Source organism: Notamacropus eugenii, chromosome 5 (assembly GCF_028372415.1).
Source record: "Notamacropus eugenii isolate mMacEug1 chromosome 5, mMacEug1.pri_v2, whole genome shotgun sequence".
Classification (NCBI taxonomy): Eukaryota; Metazoa; Chordata; class Mammalia; order Diprotodontia; family Macropodidae; genus Notamacropus; species Notamacropus eugenii.
Window position 1 is genome coordinate 78093969 of NC_092876.1, and position 20598 is coordinate 78114566.

A 20598-nucleotide genomic window follows, 5' to 3' on the forward strand; every position below is an offset into this window, starting at 1 on the left:
TCTTGGCAGAGAAAGCAGAGTGGTTTGCCATTTCCTTCTCCAGCTCTTTTTATAAATAAGGAAACTGAGGCAAACAGGGTGAAGTGACTTGCCCAGGGTCACACAGCTAGTAAGTGAATGAGGCTGGATTTGAACTCATGAAGATGAGTCTTCCTTGTCTTTAGAACTGAGGCTCTGTCTGCTGCACCACCCAACTGCCCAAGTCACATATGATTTGTACTCTACATCCTTTGAGGACTCTTTCAGATCTGGGATGCTGGGATTCTGAGATGCCTAATTCTGTGGTTCTGCATCTGAGCAACTCTAGAAAAATAGGAGTGGAGAATGTGGTGAGAAATCTGGGAAGGCTTCCTGTAGGAGGTAGCACTTGCTTTGAAAAATAGATAAAGGGCAGCTAGGTGGAGCATTGGGCCTGGAGTCAGGATAGACTTGAGTTCAAATCTTACCTGAGACACTAGCCATGTGACCTTGGGCAAGTCATTTAACCCCCTGATTGCCTCCAGGGAAAAAAAATTAGATATGTGCTAGGCACAAAGGCACAAAGGCTGGTGTGTATGTGTGTGTGTGTGTGTGTGTGTGTGTGTGTATTCATGTGTGTGTTAGATATAGTATTCTTATTCCTACTGCCAGGGGGTATGCTGGTAAACATTTAACAACTACCTATCTGAGGGGGAAGGTATGCTCAACACACTTTTTAATCTTTATTATTAATATTTCCTCTATCACTTTCTTAGATCTAGACAATCTACTTTTGAGGTATAAATACTTACCCTGAAAATTTTAAAATTTTCCTTTTGCCTTCAGATATGTCAAAACACAGACCCGGCTTGTTGGGGTCACAAGCTTCAAACTGGTCCTCTAGATCAATCGCTTCATTTTACAGATTAGAGAAACTGAGGCTTAGAGATACTTGCCCAGGATCACTCAGAGAGTAACTGGGAGAGCCAGGATTCGAATCCTGGGCTTCTGATTCTAAATCCAGCCCTCTTAATACCTACCATTTCCATAGACTTCTTTAGGTTTCTAAGCTGTGTCCTTCCACCAAACCTGTGACTCACAGAGTGGACAAGAGGCTTGCTCAGGACCACACAGTCAGCGTCTGATAGGAGATCAGAGGGTCAGAGAGCTGGAAAAGCCATTAGCCAATAACTAGACTAGATCACCCCATTTTTCAGATGAGGAAACTGATTCAAGGAGTTTATGACTTGCCCAAGATAACATAGAGGAGTAGGAGAATCAACATTTTCATTCCCAATGCTCTGCTTTTCAGCTATACCACTTTGTGAAACTTTTTGGTTGGGGACTTTGGGAAAGATTCCCCCCCTCCCTCAATGCATATATATCTATATATATCTACATATATATCTACAATATATATATATATATATATACCCGCATATCAAATGGTGGCCACCTATCCCCTTGGCACACAGCTGGCACCACACATGGACATTCTCCGCAACAATAGAGTGCCCAGAAAATGGTCTTTTTCTACCAACCTGAAGTCTCTGAGGAGGGTGCAGGGGACTGGGCCTGGGTGGTTGAGGCCACTTTGAGGATGGACCATTGTGTATGGGGGAGAGGGGCTGGGCTCATCAAGGCTTCTGCAGCCGAGCTAAGAGGTCAGCTAAGATCAATGAACTATTCCAGGAGAGGGTGCCATATGATAGAGACAGAGCCTTGCAAGGAAAGGACTCCTAGACTAGGAGCCGGTAGTTCTGGATTCAAATTCTAGTGCTGCCTTTCACTGTCTTTCAGTGTGGCACTAGAGAGAATTCCCTTTTCAGTTTCCTCATCTATAAAAGCAAGGAAGTGAATTAGATGATTTCTAGGTTTCCTTTCATTTCTAACATTCTGTGTTCCAAGACCCCTCCCAGCTCTGACATCCTATATTCTAAGACTTCTGTGTTCTAAAGGCCCTTCCATCTCTGAAATTTTGTGTTCTAAGGTACTCTTTAACATTGCCATTCTTTGGCTTTAGATCTCCCTCAACCTTCCTTTTCCAGACTGTCTTACTCATGGGTTTTGCATGTTCTCTGGAGACCCTGTGGATAGCCCCAGATTTGAGAGGATGGGGGATGGAGGAGAAGGGATTCTCTTTTCTCCCCCAGCCTCATCTCCTGCCCCAGCTGAGGGCATCTCCATGTTGCAGGTGAGGAGCCAGAAGAAGAGCCGAAGGTGAAAACCCAGTGGCCCAGGTCAGCCGACGAGCCCGGAGTGTACATGGCGCAGACAGGTAACCGAGTCTGTCTGAGTCTGCAAGCCTGTGATGTGTCTGCCCATGTGCTTAGTGCATCAGGGCATGTGCTTAGCATGTTGGGGGGTTGTGCTTGTTTCTGTGTGTCTGCAGCCTGTGCTAGGGCTTTCCTTCTCCCCAGCCCTTTGGGGAGAACAGGGGATTGCAGCAATAGGAGTTTGGGGACATTCTGGGAATGGGGACTTTCACTGGGGAGAGGTCCTTCCTCCATGCTGAGTCTGCTATGGCTGCAGACCAGCAAGGGGATAGTCAGAGTGTGTTTGGACTCTAGGATGGTAGCTGTGCTGCTGGTGGGAAGGAGGGTCTGCCCACAGGAAGGGAGAGGGAAGCCTGAGGCCTACAGTTAGGGAATTCCCCATGCTTGGAGCCATGCCATTGCCAGACATTACAAATGACCCTCTGAGAACAGAGGGATCAGCTCGGGGTCCCTGAAGCCAAGTCTAGATCGTCTCCCAGATCATTCCCTCCATGGTTTTGGTGCTATTTGAACAGTCTAGTGACCCTAGAATGTCTGCTCAGAACTGCCTGGTGACCCTAGAATCTCTGCTCAGTACTGCCTAGTGACCCTAGACTCTGCTTATGACTGCCTGGTGATTCTAGACTCTGTTCAGGACTGCCTGGTAACCATAAAGTCTGCTCAGTACTGCCTGGTAACCCTAGAATCTCTGCTTAGTACTGCCTGATGACTCTAGACTCTGCTCACGACTGCCTGGTGACCTTAGACTCTGCTCACGACTGCCTGGTGGCCAAAAAATCTGCTCAGTGCTGCCTGGTGACCTTAGACTCTGCTCAGAGCAGCCTACTAACCCCACAGTCACAGAATTGAACAGCCTGGTGACCCTCTAGTCACTGTTCAGAACAGCCTGGTGTCCTGATAGTCTTAGCACAGAATAGCCCTGGGTGGCATCTTTTGTCCCGCTGCACCCCGATACTCCATGTCCCTTTCTCCTAGGAGACCCTGCAGCTGAGGAGTGGTCTCAGTGGAGTGTGTGCTCTCTGACGTGTGGGCAGGGCCTTCAGGTTCGGACTCGCTCCTGTGTCTCCTCCCCGTATGGGACGTTGTGTAGTGGGCCACTGCGGGAGACTCGGACCTGCAACAACACGGACACCTGTCCAGGTACGGCCCTTGGGGCCGCCCATCTCCTAAACACACCGGAACCCTGGGTCACCAAGGGAGGGGCACTGCCCCCCACCCAGCTGCCAGGGTCTTTAGTCTAGAGTAGACATTCTCTGGGAAGGGATCAGGGTCCCTAACTGGAGACCCACTGACTGCTCATGTGAGGGGATGTCCTGGATAGGATGGGGAAAGATACTCTCATCTCTTCCCAGGTCCAGAGGAAGCCTGATAGTGTGGAAAGGGAATCAGGTTAGGAATCAGGACCTGGATTTGGATCCCACTGCCTGTTAATTTTCACCTGTGTGACGTGGCAATCTTGGGCAAGAGATCCTCTCTGGGCCTCCATTTCTTTTTTGTAAAAGGAAAGGGTTGTCTCCTCTAGCCCTGAATCTGATGATGGTCTGGGGAGGGCCCATGGCAGCAGGGATATCCCCACTACTCCAGGGTCAATTTCCTCTCCCTTCAGGGAGGAATTACTATACATCAGCTCCTTTACTTAGCAGGTTACTAGACACCTGGAAGGTCAGTTTCTGGCTCTCTGTGCAGGGAGACACATTGTTTTCTTGTCTTGAGGGTTTGAGGGGGAAAGAGAAAAGTGCCCTTTCAGCTGGTCAGCTGTGGGCTGCCTAGGACTAGGAGGGGGTACCGGCCCCCAAAAAGGGCTGGGGACAGGGTAGTCCTGCTTATGGCCATGGGGCCTCTAGTTGTGCCCCTGTGTGTCTGCGTGTCCTTGTCCTCTTGTCTGTCTCTGGTGGGCTGAGGGAGGCTGCTTGGCCCCCATCCTCCCTATACCTCTGCTACACCCCCGCACATGTAGCTCTTCTGCCAGCTCCCCAACTCTGAATCCCCCGACCCACATAGAAGTGATCGGCCCCGTCTCTCCACTTGGAGAGATAGCTTCTCATCCTGTTATCTTGGGTCCTCAGCAGCAGGCACCATGGTGCAGGGGGTGATGACCATGAGGGAGGCAGGTCTTTTCCATTTGACCTAAATTCAAATCCCAGCCATGCTGCCTAATGCCTGTGTGACCTTGGGCAAGTAACTTCCCCTCTCTGGGCCTCAGTTTCTTCATCTGTAAAATGAGCAGAGTAGTGTAGATGACCTCTAAGCTGTACATCAATGATCCTCAGGCCCACCCCTCTCTTCCTCTGGTTTGCATCCATCCATGTGCTTTCTCCTGTCTGATAGTGGAGGGGGCTGTCTTGTAGATATCTGGGGAAGGGGAGATGGTGTTCCTGTCAACCATGCCCAAGAGGCACTGGGTGATGGCATTGGTCTCCAGCTCTCCTCCAATGTCAGAATCTGGACAAGGACTTATGGCTTTTGTGGTGTAGTGGAAAGAGCCCTGGTTCTGAAGTTAGGAACCTTGGGCTCAAGGCTTGATTCTGCTCTGTGTCTTGTGACTGTTAGCTGATCCCTTCACCCCCTCTGGACCTCGATTTCTCCTGTATAAAAGGAGGGAGTTGGACCAGATGCTCCTGTAAAGTGCTTTTGTCCTCTGTCATTGTAGGGGGAACTTGCGCTTGCTGAGAGGAGGTAGTCCTGGGATCCTGACTGGGGGCAAGGGTCCTGGCCTTCCCTGGGGTGTGTGAAGCCTGGAGGTGGTGGGGGAGGGTGGGGAGAGGTGACTTGGGTGGCGTGCTTCCTTACAGTTCCTGGCCTGTGGGAGGAGTGGGGGCCCTGGAGCCTGTGTTCCCGCACCTGCGGGCGGGGGTCCCGGAGCCGGACGCGGACCTGTGTGCCCCCCCAGCACGGTGGGAAGACCTGCGAAGGTCCCGAGCTGCAGACTAAACTCTGCAACCTGGCTGCCTGTCCGGGTCAGTAGCGCCCACCCCTCACCACCTTTGCTCCCTCTCCCCTTCCCTACCTTCACCCCACCCCCAATCCTGTTGACTCCTCATCTTCTCTTTACCAGGGCGCTAGGGTTATTTACTGAGTTTCTTGGGCAGGAAGGAGCCCAAGATGTGGACTGGGCTGGGGTTGGGGTTTTCTGGGGCTGGGGAGGGACATAGAAGTGGAAAAGAGCCTCATGGGGAGACCCATCTTGGATTTTAAACTGTGTCCTGGCTGCTGGGGTTGGAGGGGGAGTCCCTGAGGCTTGGGTAGGGGGTCTTTCCAGTGTCTGCTTTATCATGAGCCCCCAAGGGAAGTGAGGGGAAAGACCACGTAACTCCATGTTTGAGGGCAGTTGGATTTATGGGGATGGGTTTGTGATAGTCTGATGGCAGACAACTCTGCAATCCCTTATCCTCGGAGTCCCAAGTGCCCCAGCACCCTGACCTTGGCCACAGAGAGGCCCGGCATTGGACAACAGCCTGGTAGCCTTGGGAAAGTATGTAATCTGATGACTTGGCCTGTCTGGACCTTAGGTTCTGTTCTGTAAAACAAGGGAGTTGTACAGGAAGAACCTCGTGATCCCTTCCACTTATAAACCCTGGCTGTGAAGGCCTAATTATAAATGTATGAAGGTGGTGAGGAAAGCTCTAGGGGGAGACTTAACCAGCTCAGATCTCTTACAAAGAGCCCCACATCCCCAGGGGTGGCAGCCTGGAGTGGGGGCCCTGCTTTTTCCTCTTCCTGGTACCCCCCAAAGTGAGTTTCTGAGGAGGAAGTGTACCTGTTGCAGAGGGTTCTGGGGCCTGGGGGAGACTCAGAGCTTGGCTTTGGGTCAAGGAGGTTGCTCTGTTAAGAGGCTTGGAGTTCTCAGGTGGGTTACAGAGACCCTTCCCCTGGAGCCTCCTTCTGGCCTCTCAGACAGCTCCCATTCTCTTCTAGTAGAATCCTCACAGGCTTAGGCTCTTCCCCAGCCATGGCTTATATCTCTGGGGGCTTGAGACAGGGACAAGGCACTGCCCACTAGGTTTTCCCTCTCTTATTTGTGACCAGCATTCCCTGGCTTGCTCCTGGGGGGCTGGAGTGGGCCAGGATACCATATTCAAGGCGAGCAGGTGCCCCCTATGCGTGAACCCAGCTAGTGTGGTATAATGGAAATGCCCCAAATATGTATTTGGAGGTGGAGGACATGAGGGGGATATCTGTCACATCACTACCTTTGAGTCCACATGATGAGTCTCCATTTCCTTGTCTGTACAGTGAGGGAGAGAGACTAGGCAGTTCCTAAGGTGCCTTCCCCCTCTTAAACCTGTGCCCTTTGCAGCTGCCCCCGCCCCTTCTCCTTAGCTCACCATCTGGCATCCTCTGTTTCTGTCTCCCTGGGGCAGTGGAAGGCCAGTGGCTGGAGTGGGGCCCCTGGAGCCGCTGCTCTGTGTCCTGTGCCAATGGGACCCAGCAGCGCAGCCGCCGGTGTAGTGTGACAGCCCATGGCTGGGGAGAGTGCCGGGGTGCCCATGCTGATGCCCGAGAGTGCAGCAATCCGGAGTGCCCAGGTGAGGGCCAGCTGTGGCCAGGGGAAGGGATGGGCAATGTGGTATGTTGGGGGGGGACCATGACCCATGATCACCATTACAGTGAAAGTCAGTGGGATAGAAAGTGCCCTGGGTTTGGGTGTCTGGGAACGTAGGTTCAAATCTCCTGCTTCCCTCTAGTGTGACCTTGAATGAGTCTGATTTCTCTGGGTTTGGTTTCCTTACCCATAAAATAAGAGGGGCCATTTCCAGTTCTAAGTCCTTTCATCTTTAGGCAGGCTCCCCAACCCTTTGCAGGGGGACCAAGAACTAGAGGTCAGGAGAGGTCACAGGTGCAGAGGGCAGTGGTCATAGATGGGAAGCCATGAATGAGCACACAACTGGGCCTCCTTTTCCTCCCCCCATGCCTCATGGATACTATCCTCCAATCAGCTGATGGCAAGTGGGGCCCGTGGAACCCCTGGAGCCTGTGCTCCAAGACGTGCGACACAGGCTGGCAGCGACGCTTCCGCATGTGCCAGGGCACGGGGGTTCAGGGATACCCCTGTGAGGGCAGCGGTGAAGAGGTGAAGACATGCAATGAAAAGAAATGTCCAGGTACCTTCTCGGGCCAGGATCCTGACATGCTATGGAACAGGGGCTGGGTTGGAAGGGAGATTGATGGAGAATGCCCAGGGTCATTCAGCCAGAGGAATACCATGGGCAAGGAAAATGGCGTTAGACTGGTTTCGTGGGGTCCCAGAACGAGAAGCAAGATGGCACCTGGAGAGGAGGAAAAACCTGCCAGTGATCATCTGTCTGAAGGGAGATTGGGCTGCCTTGGAAGGAGCAGGATTTGTCACTGATGTCCTTAGAGCCCAGATCTCCTGTTGGACAGGGACGAGATGCCTTCTGAGGGACCTCCCATCCTTAGGGAAGGCTTGATGATTTTGGGATCACCTGGGGGGACTGGGGGTGGAGACAGCTGGCAGAAGATGCTGTGGGCAGGGGTCAGCCAGGCATGGGGCTCAGGCTAAGCTGCCCCCTCCTTAGCCCTCCACGAGATGTGCAGGGATGAGTATGTCATGCTGATGACCTGGAAGAAGACAGCAGCGGGAGAAATCATCTACAATAAATGCCCACCCAATGCCACAGGTAGGAAGTCTCTGTCACCCAGGCCCTTTGCCTACTGGCCAGTGCTCCTTCTCCTTCCGTATATTGGGCATTCTTCTCTCTTCTAGGGTCTGCAAGCCGCCGCTGTCTGCTCAGTGCCCAGGGTGTCGCCTACTGGGGCCTGCCCAGCTTTGCCCGGTGCATCTCGCATGAATACCGATACCTGCATCTGTCGGTAGGTGCAGCCCAGGACCTCCTCTTCTACAACTCAGACTGCAATTCAGAGGAATATGTGGGTGGGCAGGACCCCATCCCCAGGTGTCAAATCTCATATATCCGAATGTAGGTGTGCAGATGTGTCTGTCTCTGAGTATCTGGGTATGTCCTGCTCTTGTCTCCACCTGCCCCTCTCTGAGTGTCTCTGTCTTCTCTCTCTCTCTCTCCCTCTCCCTCCCTCTCTCTCTCTCTCTCTCTCTCTCTCTCTCTCTCTCTCTCTCTCTCTCTCTCTCTCTCTCTCCCTCTCCCTCCCTCTCCCTCTCCCTCTCCCCCTCCCTTTCCTTCTCCCTCCCCCTCCCCCCCTCTCTCTCTCCCCATCTCTCTTTCTTTTTCTCTCTTTCTCCAGCTATTTCTGCATTTCCTTCTGTCTCTGGCATCCCTCACTCCTCTTTCCTCAGTACATCTGCCTCTTTCTCATTTCTTTTTCTCCTAATAGCATCTCTCTATGTGTCTTTAAGTCTGTCTCTAGGCCTGTCTGTCCCCTGAGTGGCAGACTTAGCATATTTAGGACTGTGGCTGAGTTGGTGGAGTCTGGATTGACCCTTAGAGCCGACCTCCCCCCACCCCTGACACATTCCTCTTGCCCCACAGCTGCGGGAACACCTTGCCAAGGGTCAACGGATGTTGGCTGGTGAGGGCATGTCTCAGGTGGTCCGAAGCCTGCTGGAGCTCCTGGCCCGGCGCACCTACTACAGTGGAGACCTGCTGTTTTCTGTGGACATCCTGAGGAATGTCACTGACACCTTCAAGAGAGCCACCTATGTGCCCTCGGCGGATGATGTCCAGGTGGCAGGGCGGGGTGCTTAGCACTGAGTTGGGAAGGGTCATCTGGTCTGACCTTCCCTGATGGGGTAACCCAGGCCTGGCAGAAGAGAGGGGACAAGCCAGTCATACAATGAGTACCAGAGAAGGCAGGATTAGAATCCCTTCCTTTCAGCTGTCCTCTGAGAACTCCCTCCTAGACAGCGGTCTGCCTTGGGGTAGGGTATGGCAGGTAGAGGATGTGCCCTCCATCTCTGGCAAGGAATGACACCTGCCTCTTGGGAGCTCTTGGCCTGGGGTGGGGAGCGGGGGAAATGCCAGGACACAGTGAGAAACCTGGTGCCCTGTGGGCTGGCACCACGGTGCCCTCAGGACCCCTTAAGATCCTCTCCCTTTCCCCACAGCGCTTCTTTCAGGTTGTCAGCTATATGGTGGATGCAGAGAATAAGGAGAAATGGGATGATGCCCAACAGGTAAGCAGCCAGGGCAGTTGGGAGGGGAGAGAGAGGAAGGGAGGGAGCAGATGCTGCCCCCAAAGATGGAAGTACCCCAGCCTGTGGAACAGAGGGGCCTGATCCTAGCCCTGAGGCTGTGGGTGGTGGGATGGGGAGGGGCCCCACCCAGGACCTTGGGCCCCCAGGCTCCTCATGCTGCCTATGGCCTTCCAGGTGTCCCCAGGCTCTGTTCACCTGCTGCGGGTGGTAGAGGATTTCATCCATCTGGTGGGTGATGCGCTCAAAGCTTTCCAGAGTTCCCTCATCGTCACCGACAACCTGGGTATGGGTCAGGCCAGGCTTACCTTGGCAGGGGGAGGGGGAGGCCAGAGGTGGGAGCAAAACAGACCTGGATGGTTAAATAGGGAGATGCTGCTGCTAATTCATTTCCCTCCTTGTCCCTTCCTTGCCCCCTTTCATCTCTCTGGGTCTCTCCTTGTATGATGGTTTCCATGTCTCTTCATCTCTGCACTTGGTCTCTTTCATTGTCTCTGTGTCTCTGACCTCTTCCTGTGTTTCTTCGTATCTCTGTCTCTGTTGGTGTGTCTCTGGATGCACACTTCTCTCCCATGTCTGGGGTCCTGTCCCTGTGCCCGCCTCAGTGATCAGCATTCAGAGGGAGCCAGTTTCTGCCGTCTCCAGTGACATCACCTTTCCCATGCGAGGCCGCCGTGGCATGAAGGACTGGGCCCGGCACTCTGAGGACCGGCTCTTCTTGCCCAAGGAGGTGCTGAGCCTCCCACCTTCCGGTAAGGCCTGCCCTGCTCTGGGCCATGGGGCAGCTGGTCTGGACCTATGTATCCCTGCATCTCCCCATTATCCCCTGATCTACTTTACCCAACTATCCCTCTCCCCACAGAAACAGATGAATCATCTTATTTTGTGATTGGGGCTGTGCTGTACCGGACTCTGGGCCTCATCTTGCCAGCACCCAGGTAAGGGCCGAGTCTGGGGATCCCCAAATCAGATGGACCCCAGACTCCCACAGCACCAGAGGAGCTGAGGATGAAGGATACCAGTTGTGCCACGCCTTCACGCCCTCTCCCTCTGTCTCCAGGCCCCCTCTAGCAGTCAGCTCCAGGGTCCTGACTGTCACAGTGCGGCCACCCACCAAGCCAACAGAGCCGCTCATTACTGTGGAGCTGTCCCATGTCATCAATGTGAGTGAGGCCAGGGGATCCCAGGCCCCAGAAGGCTGCTGCCCTCACTCCACTGGCAGTGGGAGGGTGGAGGTCCTTGTCTCTGTCTTCCTTGTTGCAGCCCCACCTCTGGAATCAATCTCTCTCAGGGAGCAACCCCTTTCTCTGCATCAGTATCCCATATCCTCCTCCTTTCTGGTTCTCTGCTCTCACACTTCCTCAGGGCTGGGCAGGGGGCAGGAAGATGGTCTGGGGACTAGGCCTCTCTCCTCATCACATCATTGTGTGTTCTGTTCCACAGGGTACCTCAGATCCTCACTGTGCCACATGGGATTACTCTAGAGCGTGAGTACCCCGGTGCCCAGAGGTGGGGCCTGCCTGGCCCTGGGAAGGACCTGGGTTGGGGTCAACAGAGATTCAGTCTGGGGTGTGGCACAGTCATACAGGGGCAGTGGGCCAGGCAGCACCTTCATCTCTGAGGGCAGTGCCCAGTTAGGCCTAAGTAAACTTTTTTCACCCTCACTGTTCTACTCTCCCTACCAGCCTCTATCTGGGCACCCAGGGAGTATGCTGGTCATCTGGGGGGGGGTCACCCCAACTCCCTGTGCTCACCAAGACCTTCCAGATTCAGGGCATTCGGACCAACCCTCGTCCACTTGGCACCATTGGCCAGGGGTGGGAGGGACAGGTAGGTGTCCCTTGGCCTCCTCTGGTCCCCACTCCCCCAGTGATGAGGATGCCTCCTCATCTGTAGGGATGCCAGCTCCGGGGAGTGGGACACGGAGAGCTGCCAGACCCTGGAGACCCAGCCTGCCCATACTCGTTGCCAATGCCAACAGCTGTCTACCTTTGCTGTTCTCGCACAGCTGCCCAAGGACCTGGTGAGGGGGTGTGTGCATGTGTGAATGAGAAAGCCATTCCAGTGTTCCATGTCCATGTATGGACGTACATGGATATAGCCAGGAGGTGTCCATATGGACAAGTCTTCCTCTCCCCTGCCTTCCCCGCCTCCACCCCTGGACTGCCCCTCCCCAGACTGCCCATGGAGGTGCCTCTGCTAAAGATTCCCCATGACCTCAGGCAAGTCCCTTCCCCATTCTGAGGCTCAGTTTCCCTATCTGTAAAATGAGTTCAGAGTAGGTGGTATTTAAGACTCTTTTCCACTGACTACTATGTTCTAAGCTTGCCCCATCCCCCCATCACCCATTTTTTACACTTTATATTGTAGGTTTCTTTATACCTCTAACATTCCATATTCTAAGATTCTTCTTAGCTCTGACGTTCTGTGTTCTAAGTTCCCTCCCAGCTCTGACATCCTGTGGTCTAAGGGCCCTCCCAATTCTGACATTCTGTGGTCTAAGGCCCCTCCCAGCTGTGACCCCCTGTATTTCGAGGCCCCTCTCAGCTCTGCCCTGCTCTGTACAATTCCTGTGACTCTCAGATGGAGTCACCAGCATGGACAATCCTATCTGACCCCATCCTCATTAGAGGATCTCTGGGGGAAGTGTGTGGATAGACCTAGAACCCAGCACTGCCTCTTCTCCGAGGACCCCCTCCTCCCCTTGCTGCTCCCTGACACCCCCTCTCTCTGGCCTAGAGTCTGGAGCTCTCAGGCGCCCCCTCCGTGCCCCTCATGATCGGCTGCGCTGTCTCCTGCATGGCCCTGCTCACCCTTCTTGCCATCTATGCTGCCTTTTGGAGGTGGGTGCATGCACGTGAGGGCCGGGGCACAGTGGGCACACGGGTTCAGGGGTGAGGGAGGGAGGTGGCTGGGGACCGACGTAGAGTCTCTTCAGGTAAAAGAACCCTGGGATGTAGAGTATAGAGCCCTGGGTTCTAGATCTTAGTTCTGTCAGGAACAACTGTGTGACTATAGGTAAGTCCCTTCCCCTCTTGGGACCTCAGCTTCCTTCTCTGTGAAATGGGCATAATAATGCCAGAGCGTCTACAGGGTTGCTGTAAAGAGGCCCTATGTAAAAGACAAAGCACTGTAGATGTGTGAGTCCTGGGAGGGAGGGTGAACTGGCCCAAGTGCTCTCTAGAGCCAGTTGGTGACCCTATCTGTGCCCCAGCCCCTCTGGAGCGGGTGCCTCTTCCCATACCTCTTTTGCCCACCCCCCAGATTCATCAAGTCTGAGCGCTCCATCATTCTCCTGAATTTCTGCGTCTCTATCCTGGCTTCCAACGTGCTCATCCTGGTGGGGCAGTCCCAGATTTTGAGCAAGGCAGGTGTCGGGAGACAGACTACTTGTCTGCTGGTGTCTCTGAACACATGTGGGGGGATGTGTGTGTGTGTGTGTGTGTGTGTGTATACACACACTGGTGAGTCCAGGCATGCTTACCTCTCCCTGTGACAGCGGAGGCTTTGAGCCTGTGTCTGTCCCTGGAGCTACGTCTGAGCGTGGGTGGCCTCCCCGCCTCTCCTGGCTGCCTGTGCGTGTCACCAGGCCTGTGTCGTGCTGTGTGTGGGCGCTGGAAGCTGGGGGCGCTCTGTGAGGCTCTGGCGCTGCTGGGGAGAGGGAGGGATGGGGCCCCGCCCCTTCACGCTCCGCAGGAGCCTGGAGCAGCTGCCAGGTGCCCATGCCCACTCTGTGAGAACACAGCAGAGGCACATCTGAAGAAAGGATGGGCAGCACACGTAAAGGGGCATCACATTTGGAATAAAGGGGCCTGGGTTCAAATCCTGACTGCTCCTTATTATTGTAGCATGCTCCCTCCAAGTGACAAGCATTCTGGAATTAAGAGAGACTTGGTTTCCAAATCTTAACCCCCCCATTCCCCACCCCACTCACTCACTAGCTTTGGGGCCAAGGGCTAGTTGTTTCACCTCTCTAAGCCTCAGTTTTCCTGTATGTTAAACAAAGGAGAATTGGCCTGATAAGGTCCCAGGTCTCTTTTGGTGCTGGTCCTGGCGATGGCCCGGCCACCTCAGGCCAGCCAAAGCAGAGGTTCTCCTCAGTGGAGAGAGGGACCAGCTGGAGGAACAGGTGCCTCCCTCCTGTTCCAGGGTGTCTGCACTATGACCGCGGCATTCCTTCATTTTTTCTTCCTCTCCTCCTTCTGCTGGGTGCTCACCGAGGCCTGGCAGTCCTACCTGTCTGTCATCGGCCGCATCCGCACGCGCCTTGTCCGCAAGCGCTTCCTGTGCCTGGGATGGGGTGAGTGGGACTGGGAGAGGCCAGCCGAGGGGACTTTGTGCTGAGGCCCAGGGAACCTGGGGTCCCATCTTCACTTCACCCCTTCCACCCGTGGGATCGTGGGTGAACCCTTCTCTGGGCCTCGTCTCCAGGGCTATGGTACAAGGAGGTTGGATTGGGTGACCTTCCAGGGTCTCCTCTGGCTCTAGGTCTGATATCCTTGGGTCTCCAAGAGAAATGGAAGCTGAGTGGGCAGGTGGGTGGGAGTGCAGAGTTGACCTGAAGGTAAACATGGCTGGGCCATTGGGTCAGAATAAGCTTTGGGAAAGCCCTAGATAGGTGCCTGGGTTGGGAGCCAGGAGGCTTGAGTTCCAATCTCACTATTGGCTTATTGTGACCTTGGGGGCCCCTTTCAGGCCTTTGCCTCCCAGAGGGCTATTGTGAGGGTAAGAAAGGCCAGGACCTCATGACTGCTACTGTCATCCCAGCCCTGGGCCTGGCTTGTTCAGCTGACCCTGGCTGCTGACCATGTGTGTTGGTGCTTGGGCTCAGGACCAAGAGGAGCAGAAGGGGTCACTGGAGTCACTCCACCAGGCTGGAAGTCCAGAGATTCCAGTTCACATTCTAGCTCTTCTACTAACTCATTGTTATAACCTTTGGGGCTTCAGTTTTCCCATCTGTAAAATGGCGGGCGGGGGTGTAGATTGGACTGACCACTGGGAGTCAGGCCTAAATGTTCTCTAACATTTTGTCTTTGTGCCTAGAGGTTCAGGGAGGCTCCTGGCCTCCCTGGACTGTCCTATCCTCTCTCTCACCCTCTCTCCTGTCTCCTGACCTCCCTCTTTCCCCAGGTTTGCCTGCCCTGGTGGTGGCTGTGTCCGTTGGCTTCACCCGGACGAAAGGTTATGGCACAGCCAGCTAGTACGTGAGACGCTCAGAGAAGGGGGGGGAGGTGTGCTTTAACCCAGGGCTAGAGAGGGGGGCAGGTGTGAGGCATTGGGTTCTTTGGGGAGGGGAGGATCACTTATTAAACACACTAAGTGCTGGGCACCCCATTAAGTGCTGGGGATACAAAGAATGAAACGTATCCTGCCCTCCAGGACCTTACAGTCTAGGTGATTTGCGCGCATGTGTGTGTGTGTGTGTATGTGTGTACATCTATGTATATACCCAAATGTGGACAAAATGAAGAGAGGCTAACTCTGGGGGGAGGGTCAGAGCAACTTTGGGGAGTTCAGGAAAGTCCTCATGGAGGGGGTCCTTGGCCCCGAGGCTTAAAGGAAACTAGAGATTCCAAGAGTGGGAGGTGAGCCCTGGCCCAGGAGTCAGCCAGACCTGGATTCTGGTTACAAGTTTGCCTCGAACTCACTGTGTGACATGGGGAAAGACCCTCCCCGTCTCCATACCTCAGTTTCCCCCAGTGTACAACGAGGGGGGTAAACTTGGTTTCTCAGACCCCTCCTGGCAGTATAGTTCTATAACAGTGTCTAAAAGGTTTGAGGTAGATGAAATACCATCCAGAAGTAAAGAGTAATGAATGGAATGTGATGGGTCATAGGAAGGGTTGGATGCCTGGAGTGGTTTGGCTGAGTGGGGACCAGAATGGGATATAGGGGGGAGGGTGTGAGGAGCTCCATCTCCCAGAACCTCAGTTTACCTATATGTAAAATGAGGAAGGTTAGATTTGATGATCTTTAAGTTCTTAAGTGACAGACTGTGTCCTAGGGTCCCTTCCACTTCTGACAGTCTGTGTTCTGTGTCACAGCTGCTGGCTCTCCCTAGAGGGGGGGCTGCTCTACGCCTTCGTGGGTCCCGCAGCAGTCATCGTCCTGGTAGGTGTTCCTTGCCTCGGGTCCTCTCCAGTACCCTTGCCCAGGGCTTTGGGGCACGCTGAAGGTGGAGGCGCCTGAAGGGGTCAGCTTGACCCTTCCTCTGCCTCCAGACAACTTGAGCCTGTCCAAGCAGGGCTCTCTGTCAGTATGGGGAGGGAGCAGATCTCCGTCCTCACCTGGGCACAGAGGGCACTCTGTGATGCCCTCTGTCCCCCTTTCCTCCCCACTGTTTCTCAGGTGAACATGCTCATCGGAATCATAGTCTTCAACAAGCTGATGACCCGAGATGGAATTTCAGACAAGTCTAAGAAGCAACGTGCTGCGTAAGCTAGACCCGGGGTCCTGGGCCCTGCTGTCTCATGCCCACCACTGTAGGAACTCTGGGTCCTGTCCCCACTGAGCCCTGGGGACTGCTGGCTCCTACTCCTGGCATTGGGGGGTATCAAGGGGGTGCCCCCAGGGGACCTGAGCTGTGAGGAGTCTCCCCCACACCTAAGGGCCTACAGCTGCTAACATAAGCACACACACAGAGCTCAAGAGGGAAGGAGGGCCAGGAGTGAAGCAATCTTTCAACAAATGTAATGAAAAGAGCACCAGACTTGAGATCAGGAGATCTGGGTTCAGATCCTAGTTCCCAAAGCTTTGAGTTGAGACCTTCTTTTGGCCTCAGTTTCCTCATCTGTAAAGTGGGTCTAATGGCATTCTGTACTGCCTCCCTCACCGGGCTTCTTCAAGGCCGTAAGGCTGTCTAGGAGCGTAGGCAGTTTTGGTGACCAGGGCTGTGGCCGTGCCCACACTAACCGGGCTCTCTCTTTCTCTCGTCTGCCCTTCCCCTCTCCACCGCTCCGGGGGTGGCTCTGCCTCTGTCTCTCCCTGGTTCTCCGTCCATCCCTCTCCTACCCTGTGTCTGTGCCACCCCCCTCCCCCCCAAGCCCGCAGCGGCTCCCCTGTACCAGCCTCCTCCTCTTCCCCTGCTCGGCCTGTGGAATGGTCCCCAGCCCCCTGCTCAGCTCGGTCACAGCCAGGAACGCCATGTTAGTCCTGCCCCACTGGCGGGGTTGGGTGGGGAGAGGGGGGATTGGGCAGAGGGTGGGGGAGTGGGGGCTGGAGCTAGGGGAGCTCCCAGGTTCTCCTTCCTGAGGAAGGGGAACAAGAGAACAGACACCTCCTTCTCCCTCCAGCCTGTCCTGTCTCCTTACTCTAAACCCTGAGAACCAAAGACTCCAGGGGCTATTGTTTGGAGTCCAAGGACCTGGGTTTGAATCCTGACTCCCTTATTTCTTTGTGTCCTTAGACAATTCACTTCCCTTATCCGTCATCTCAGTTTTCTTCTCCTTTAAAAAATGGTTGGAAGGTTGTCCTTGCAGATCTCTAAAGCCCCTTCCTACTTTCAGTCCTTTGAAAACTATAGCAGGGGACCTCAGAGGGTAGCCTATACTTAAGCAGAAACCTTACTTGCATCACCTTTGGCAAGTAAGCAGTCAATTCCATCTCTGCTTGAAGACCTCTAGTGATGGAGGGCTCACTACCCCCGAGAAGGTAGCCCATTCTATTTCAATATACAGAACCAAAGTCCTCTCTGCACCTTCTACCCATGGCTTCCAGTGCCTTCTGGGGCTGAGAGGAGCAAGAGTCTGACCTGCTTTCTTAGCACAGCCCTCCACACACTTAAAGACTAATGTAACCTTCCCATTTTTCTTATCTAAGCTAAACACCTAGTTCTTTCCGCTTCTTGGGACGGGGTTTCCAGGCCCCTCAACATCTTCCAGCTTGTCAGTGTCTCATTTATGATGCTGTGAGACCAGATAGACCTCTGATCTGACCCTGTCCATCCTTATGGGCACTTGTCAGAGGCATTGATCACTAATGCTAATGGTGGGGGGAGTGATCAGGTAGAAGCAGGGAGTGTGAGAGGGGACCTCCCTGAGCCCTGTCCTGAGATCTTGCCAGCCATTCTCTTTCTTTCCCTTGGGCCTGATGGCCCCCTCAGTGCTTTCTCCCTTCCTCTCTCCCCCTCAGTCCTGGAGCTGGGGCAGGGAGAGGGAAGGGAAAGTAAGTCAGGTAGTGGGGCAAGGGCATCTGCACAAAGCAGGGGCTGATGATGTTCTTGGGCATCATGGGGCACGGTCCCCAGGGACTCACTCACAGTTAGGGGAGGGAGTGGTTGAGGGAGAGGAGCATGTGTTTGAGATGGACTCATCCTACTGCCCTTTCAGTGAATCATTCACCCTCTGGTCCTCTCTTCTTGTCTCTGTCTTTCAATCTCAGTTTCTGTCTCTGTCTCTCTCTCCATCTCTCTTTCTGCCACACACACACACATACACACACACACACACACACACACACACACACACACACACACACACACACACTCTTCTGTATCTGTCTCATTCACAACAGCTCCCCCTTCCCTGCCTTTGTCCCTTCCAGGTGCCCCTCTGTGGGCACATCTCCACTCGCTTTTCTCGATAGTTTTCTCTTTGGCGTCTCTCTCTCTGGGAGGCCCCACAGTGTGATGAGAAAGGCACAGCTCTGAAATCAAGACCTTTGTTCAAATCTTGCCTCTGACCTTTAATGCCTGTGACTTAGGGCAGGGGGTTTAGCTTCCCCGTGACCCAGTTTCCCATTCTGTAAAAGGAGAGCATTGCACGTTCCAAGTCTCTCCCAGCTCTGCCATCCGTGGTCTCTGTTTGTGTCTGGATCTCTCTCAGTCTGACCTTTCTCTGTCTGCCTGTTTCTTCTTTGTCTCTCTGGCTCTGGGCCTGACTCTCAGGGGCCTCCCTTCTCCCCTGTAGTCTCGGGGTCCCCGCAGCTTGAGCCCCGACCTCCCCTGCTCTGGCCCAGGAGGAGCATGGGTGTGTGGAGGGGCCAATGGGCCGGCTTGTACCTCCCTGTCTTCTGCTGCAGGGCCTCGCTCTGGAGCTCCTGCGTGGTGCTGCCGCTGCTTGCCCTCACCTGGATGTCTGCAGTCCTGGCCATGACCGACCGACGCTCCGTCATCTTCCAGGTCCTCTTTGCCATCTTCAACTCCGTGCAGGGCTTCGTCATCATCGCTGTGCATTGCTTTCTCCGGAGAGAGGTGGGAGCGCCAGTCCTGCCAGCCCCGCCCCCCAGGGGCCTCTGTCCCCGGCAGATTTTCTCTGGTGACTTACCCCATAGTACAGAGGGAAGGATGAGGCCCAGAGATGAGGAGGGCCTGGTCCTGAGGTCACAGAGAGTATTGGAGATGGGTGCTGGACCCAAGGACCCCCACCTACCAGGCTAGGCACCTCCACTGGGCAGAGCCATCGCTGTTCGATGCTCAGTCTTTCCCGTTTGCACCTGTGTCCTTGGAGCTCTGTGAGACTCAGGCGGCAAATGGGGGAGAACAGAGAGGCACTGTAGGGCTGGAAGCTCTGTCCCTGGTTTGGTGGTAGATGAAGGGCAGCTGATGGCACAGTGGATAGAACACTGGACTTGGAATCAGGAAGACCTGCATTCAAATCCAGCCCCAGACACTTACCGACTTGACCCTGGGCAAGTTACTTCACTCTGTTTGCCTCAGTTTCCTTATTGTAAAATGAGGTGGAGAAGGAAATGGCAAAGCCCTCCTGTATCTTTGCCAAGAAAACCCCAAATGGGATCACAAAGAATCAGACACTACAACAAAAACAACAGAGAGTCAGAATCAGGGTTGCCTGATGCTTGTCTGGCTTTCAGTGCTCCCCAGTCTGTCTGTGCCTCCCTAGGGGCATATCTCCCCCCCTCCCTCCCTCCCTCCCTCCCTCCCTCTCTCTCTCTCTCTCTCTCTCTCCCTTTCTCCCTTTCTCTCTCCATCTCTCCTCTCTCTCTCTCCCTTTCTCCCTTTCTCTCTCCATCTCTCCTCTCTCTCTCTCCCTCTGTCTCTCTCTGTCTCTGTCCCTCTCTGTCTCTCTCCATCTCTCCCATCTCTCCCATCTTTCCCATTCTTCTCTAGCTGATGGACATCTGTCCAATCCCTGTGTCTCTCCAATTCTTGTCTCTCCTCAGTTTACACCTCCCTTCATCTTTCCCCTGCTATCCCCCTCTATCCACAAGTCTTTCATCTGTTCTTATCCTACCTTGTCTCTTCTCTGTTTCTTCAGAGTAGAAGTGGAGGTTCTAGCCTTTTGTTTTGCATAAGTGTGGGCAGGACAGGCCTAGGGGAGCGTGAGGAGGGAGAGTCAGGCTTTGAGGTGGGAAGGATCTGGGGGAGGGGGAGTATCTGTCTCTGGGAGGAGAGAGGAGCTGAGTTGGACCAGAGTGCCTGGGCACATTCTGGGGGAGGACTGCAGTGGGTGGAGTGTGCCTAGTATAGTACCAGGACCCATTGGCAAGTCATGGAGCTCATCAGGCTCCCTGTGGCTTTCCTGCTGGGTCCAGGAGGGCACATGCCCAATGAGTGCCTCTTGCCTGGCCTAGGTTCAAGATGTGGTGAAATGCCAGATTGGGGTTTGCAAGAGCCAGGAGAACGAGAACTCCCCCGGGTCATGTAAGAATGGGCAGATCCAGGTCATGGTGAGTGATTTGGGCAGGGCAGGGCACATAGGCACCTCTGGGAGGGTGACTGTGGCCCATCCCCACTCCTCATGTCCCTCTCTAGCATCTCCACTTCTCATGTCATGTCACCTCAAGGGTTAACCTTGGGGAGGTCTGAGGGGTATGTAGATGGAGCTAGCTCCTTGACTTCTAAGGTTGGGGAAAAGGATGGCTGAAGGGGGTTGGGCCTCATGGTGTCAGAGGCTGAGCCAGCAGACCTGGGTTTTTGTCTTGCCCTTGCCACTAAATTACTGTGTAACTTTGGGGAAGGTGTGCCTGCTTTCTGGGCCTCAGTTTCCCTGTGTGTAAAAAGAAGGGGTTGGATTTGACTCTTAAGGGGCCTCCTGGCTCAGGGTTACCTTCTGTCGCTGGCACTCTGTCCTATCTAGCTTGGAGGAATGAAAGAAGGGGAGGTCTAGGGACAGAGGAGGTCAGCCTCTTCCTTCCACTGTCCCTTTTATGTTTTTCCCTCCCTCCTTTCCAACCCCCTCCCCTTCTCTGCCTATAGACAGATTTTGAAAAGGATGTGGACTTGGCGTGTCAGACAGGTGAGAGTGATGAGACTCCAGATGGGGAGGGGTGAAGGGGAGG

The 20598-nt window shown here is 54.2% G+C and overlaps 1 protein-coding gene across 1 annotated transcript in view; it reads left to right on the forward strand.

Moving 5' to 3' along the window:
* Positions 1-20598, forward strand: part of ADGRB2 (adhesion G protein-coupled receptor B2) — a 67383-nt gene that overhangs the window by 37900 nt on the left and 8885 nt on the right. The window contains 25 exon segments of the mRNA XM_072609887.1: positions 2153-2236; positions 3210-3374; positions 5027-5191; positions 6596-6760; positions 7172-7336; positions 7772-7873; positions 7960-8066; positions 8699-8893; positions 9274-9342; positions 9538-9646; positions 9966-10123; positions 10126-10298; positions 10421-10523; positions 10804-10847; positions 11257-11383; positions 12100-12203; positions 12625-12727; positions 13510-13660; positions 14491-14560; positions 15405-15471; positions 15709-15794; positions 16404-16505; positions 18379-18550; positions 19891-19986; positions 20516-20555. Of these exon segments, the coding sequence (XP_072465988.1) occupies positions 2153-2236; positions 3210-3374; positions 5027-5191; positions 6596-6760; positions 7172-7336; positions 7772-7873; positions 7960-8066; positions 8699-8893; positions 9274-9342; positions 9538-9646; positions 9966-10123; positions 10126-10298; positions 10421-10523; positions 10804-10847; positions 11257-11383; positions 12100-12203; positions 12625-12727; positions 13510-13660; positions 14491-14560; positions 15405-15471; positions 15709-15794; positions 16404-16505; positions 18379-18550; positions 19891-19986; positions 20516-20555 (2922 nt within the window).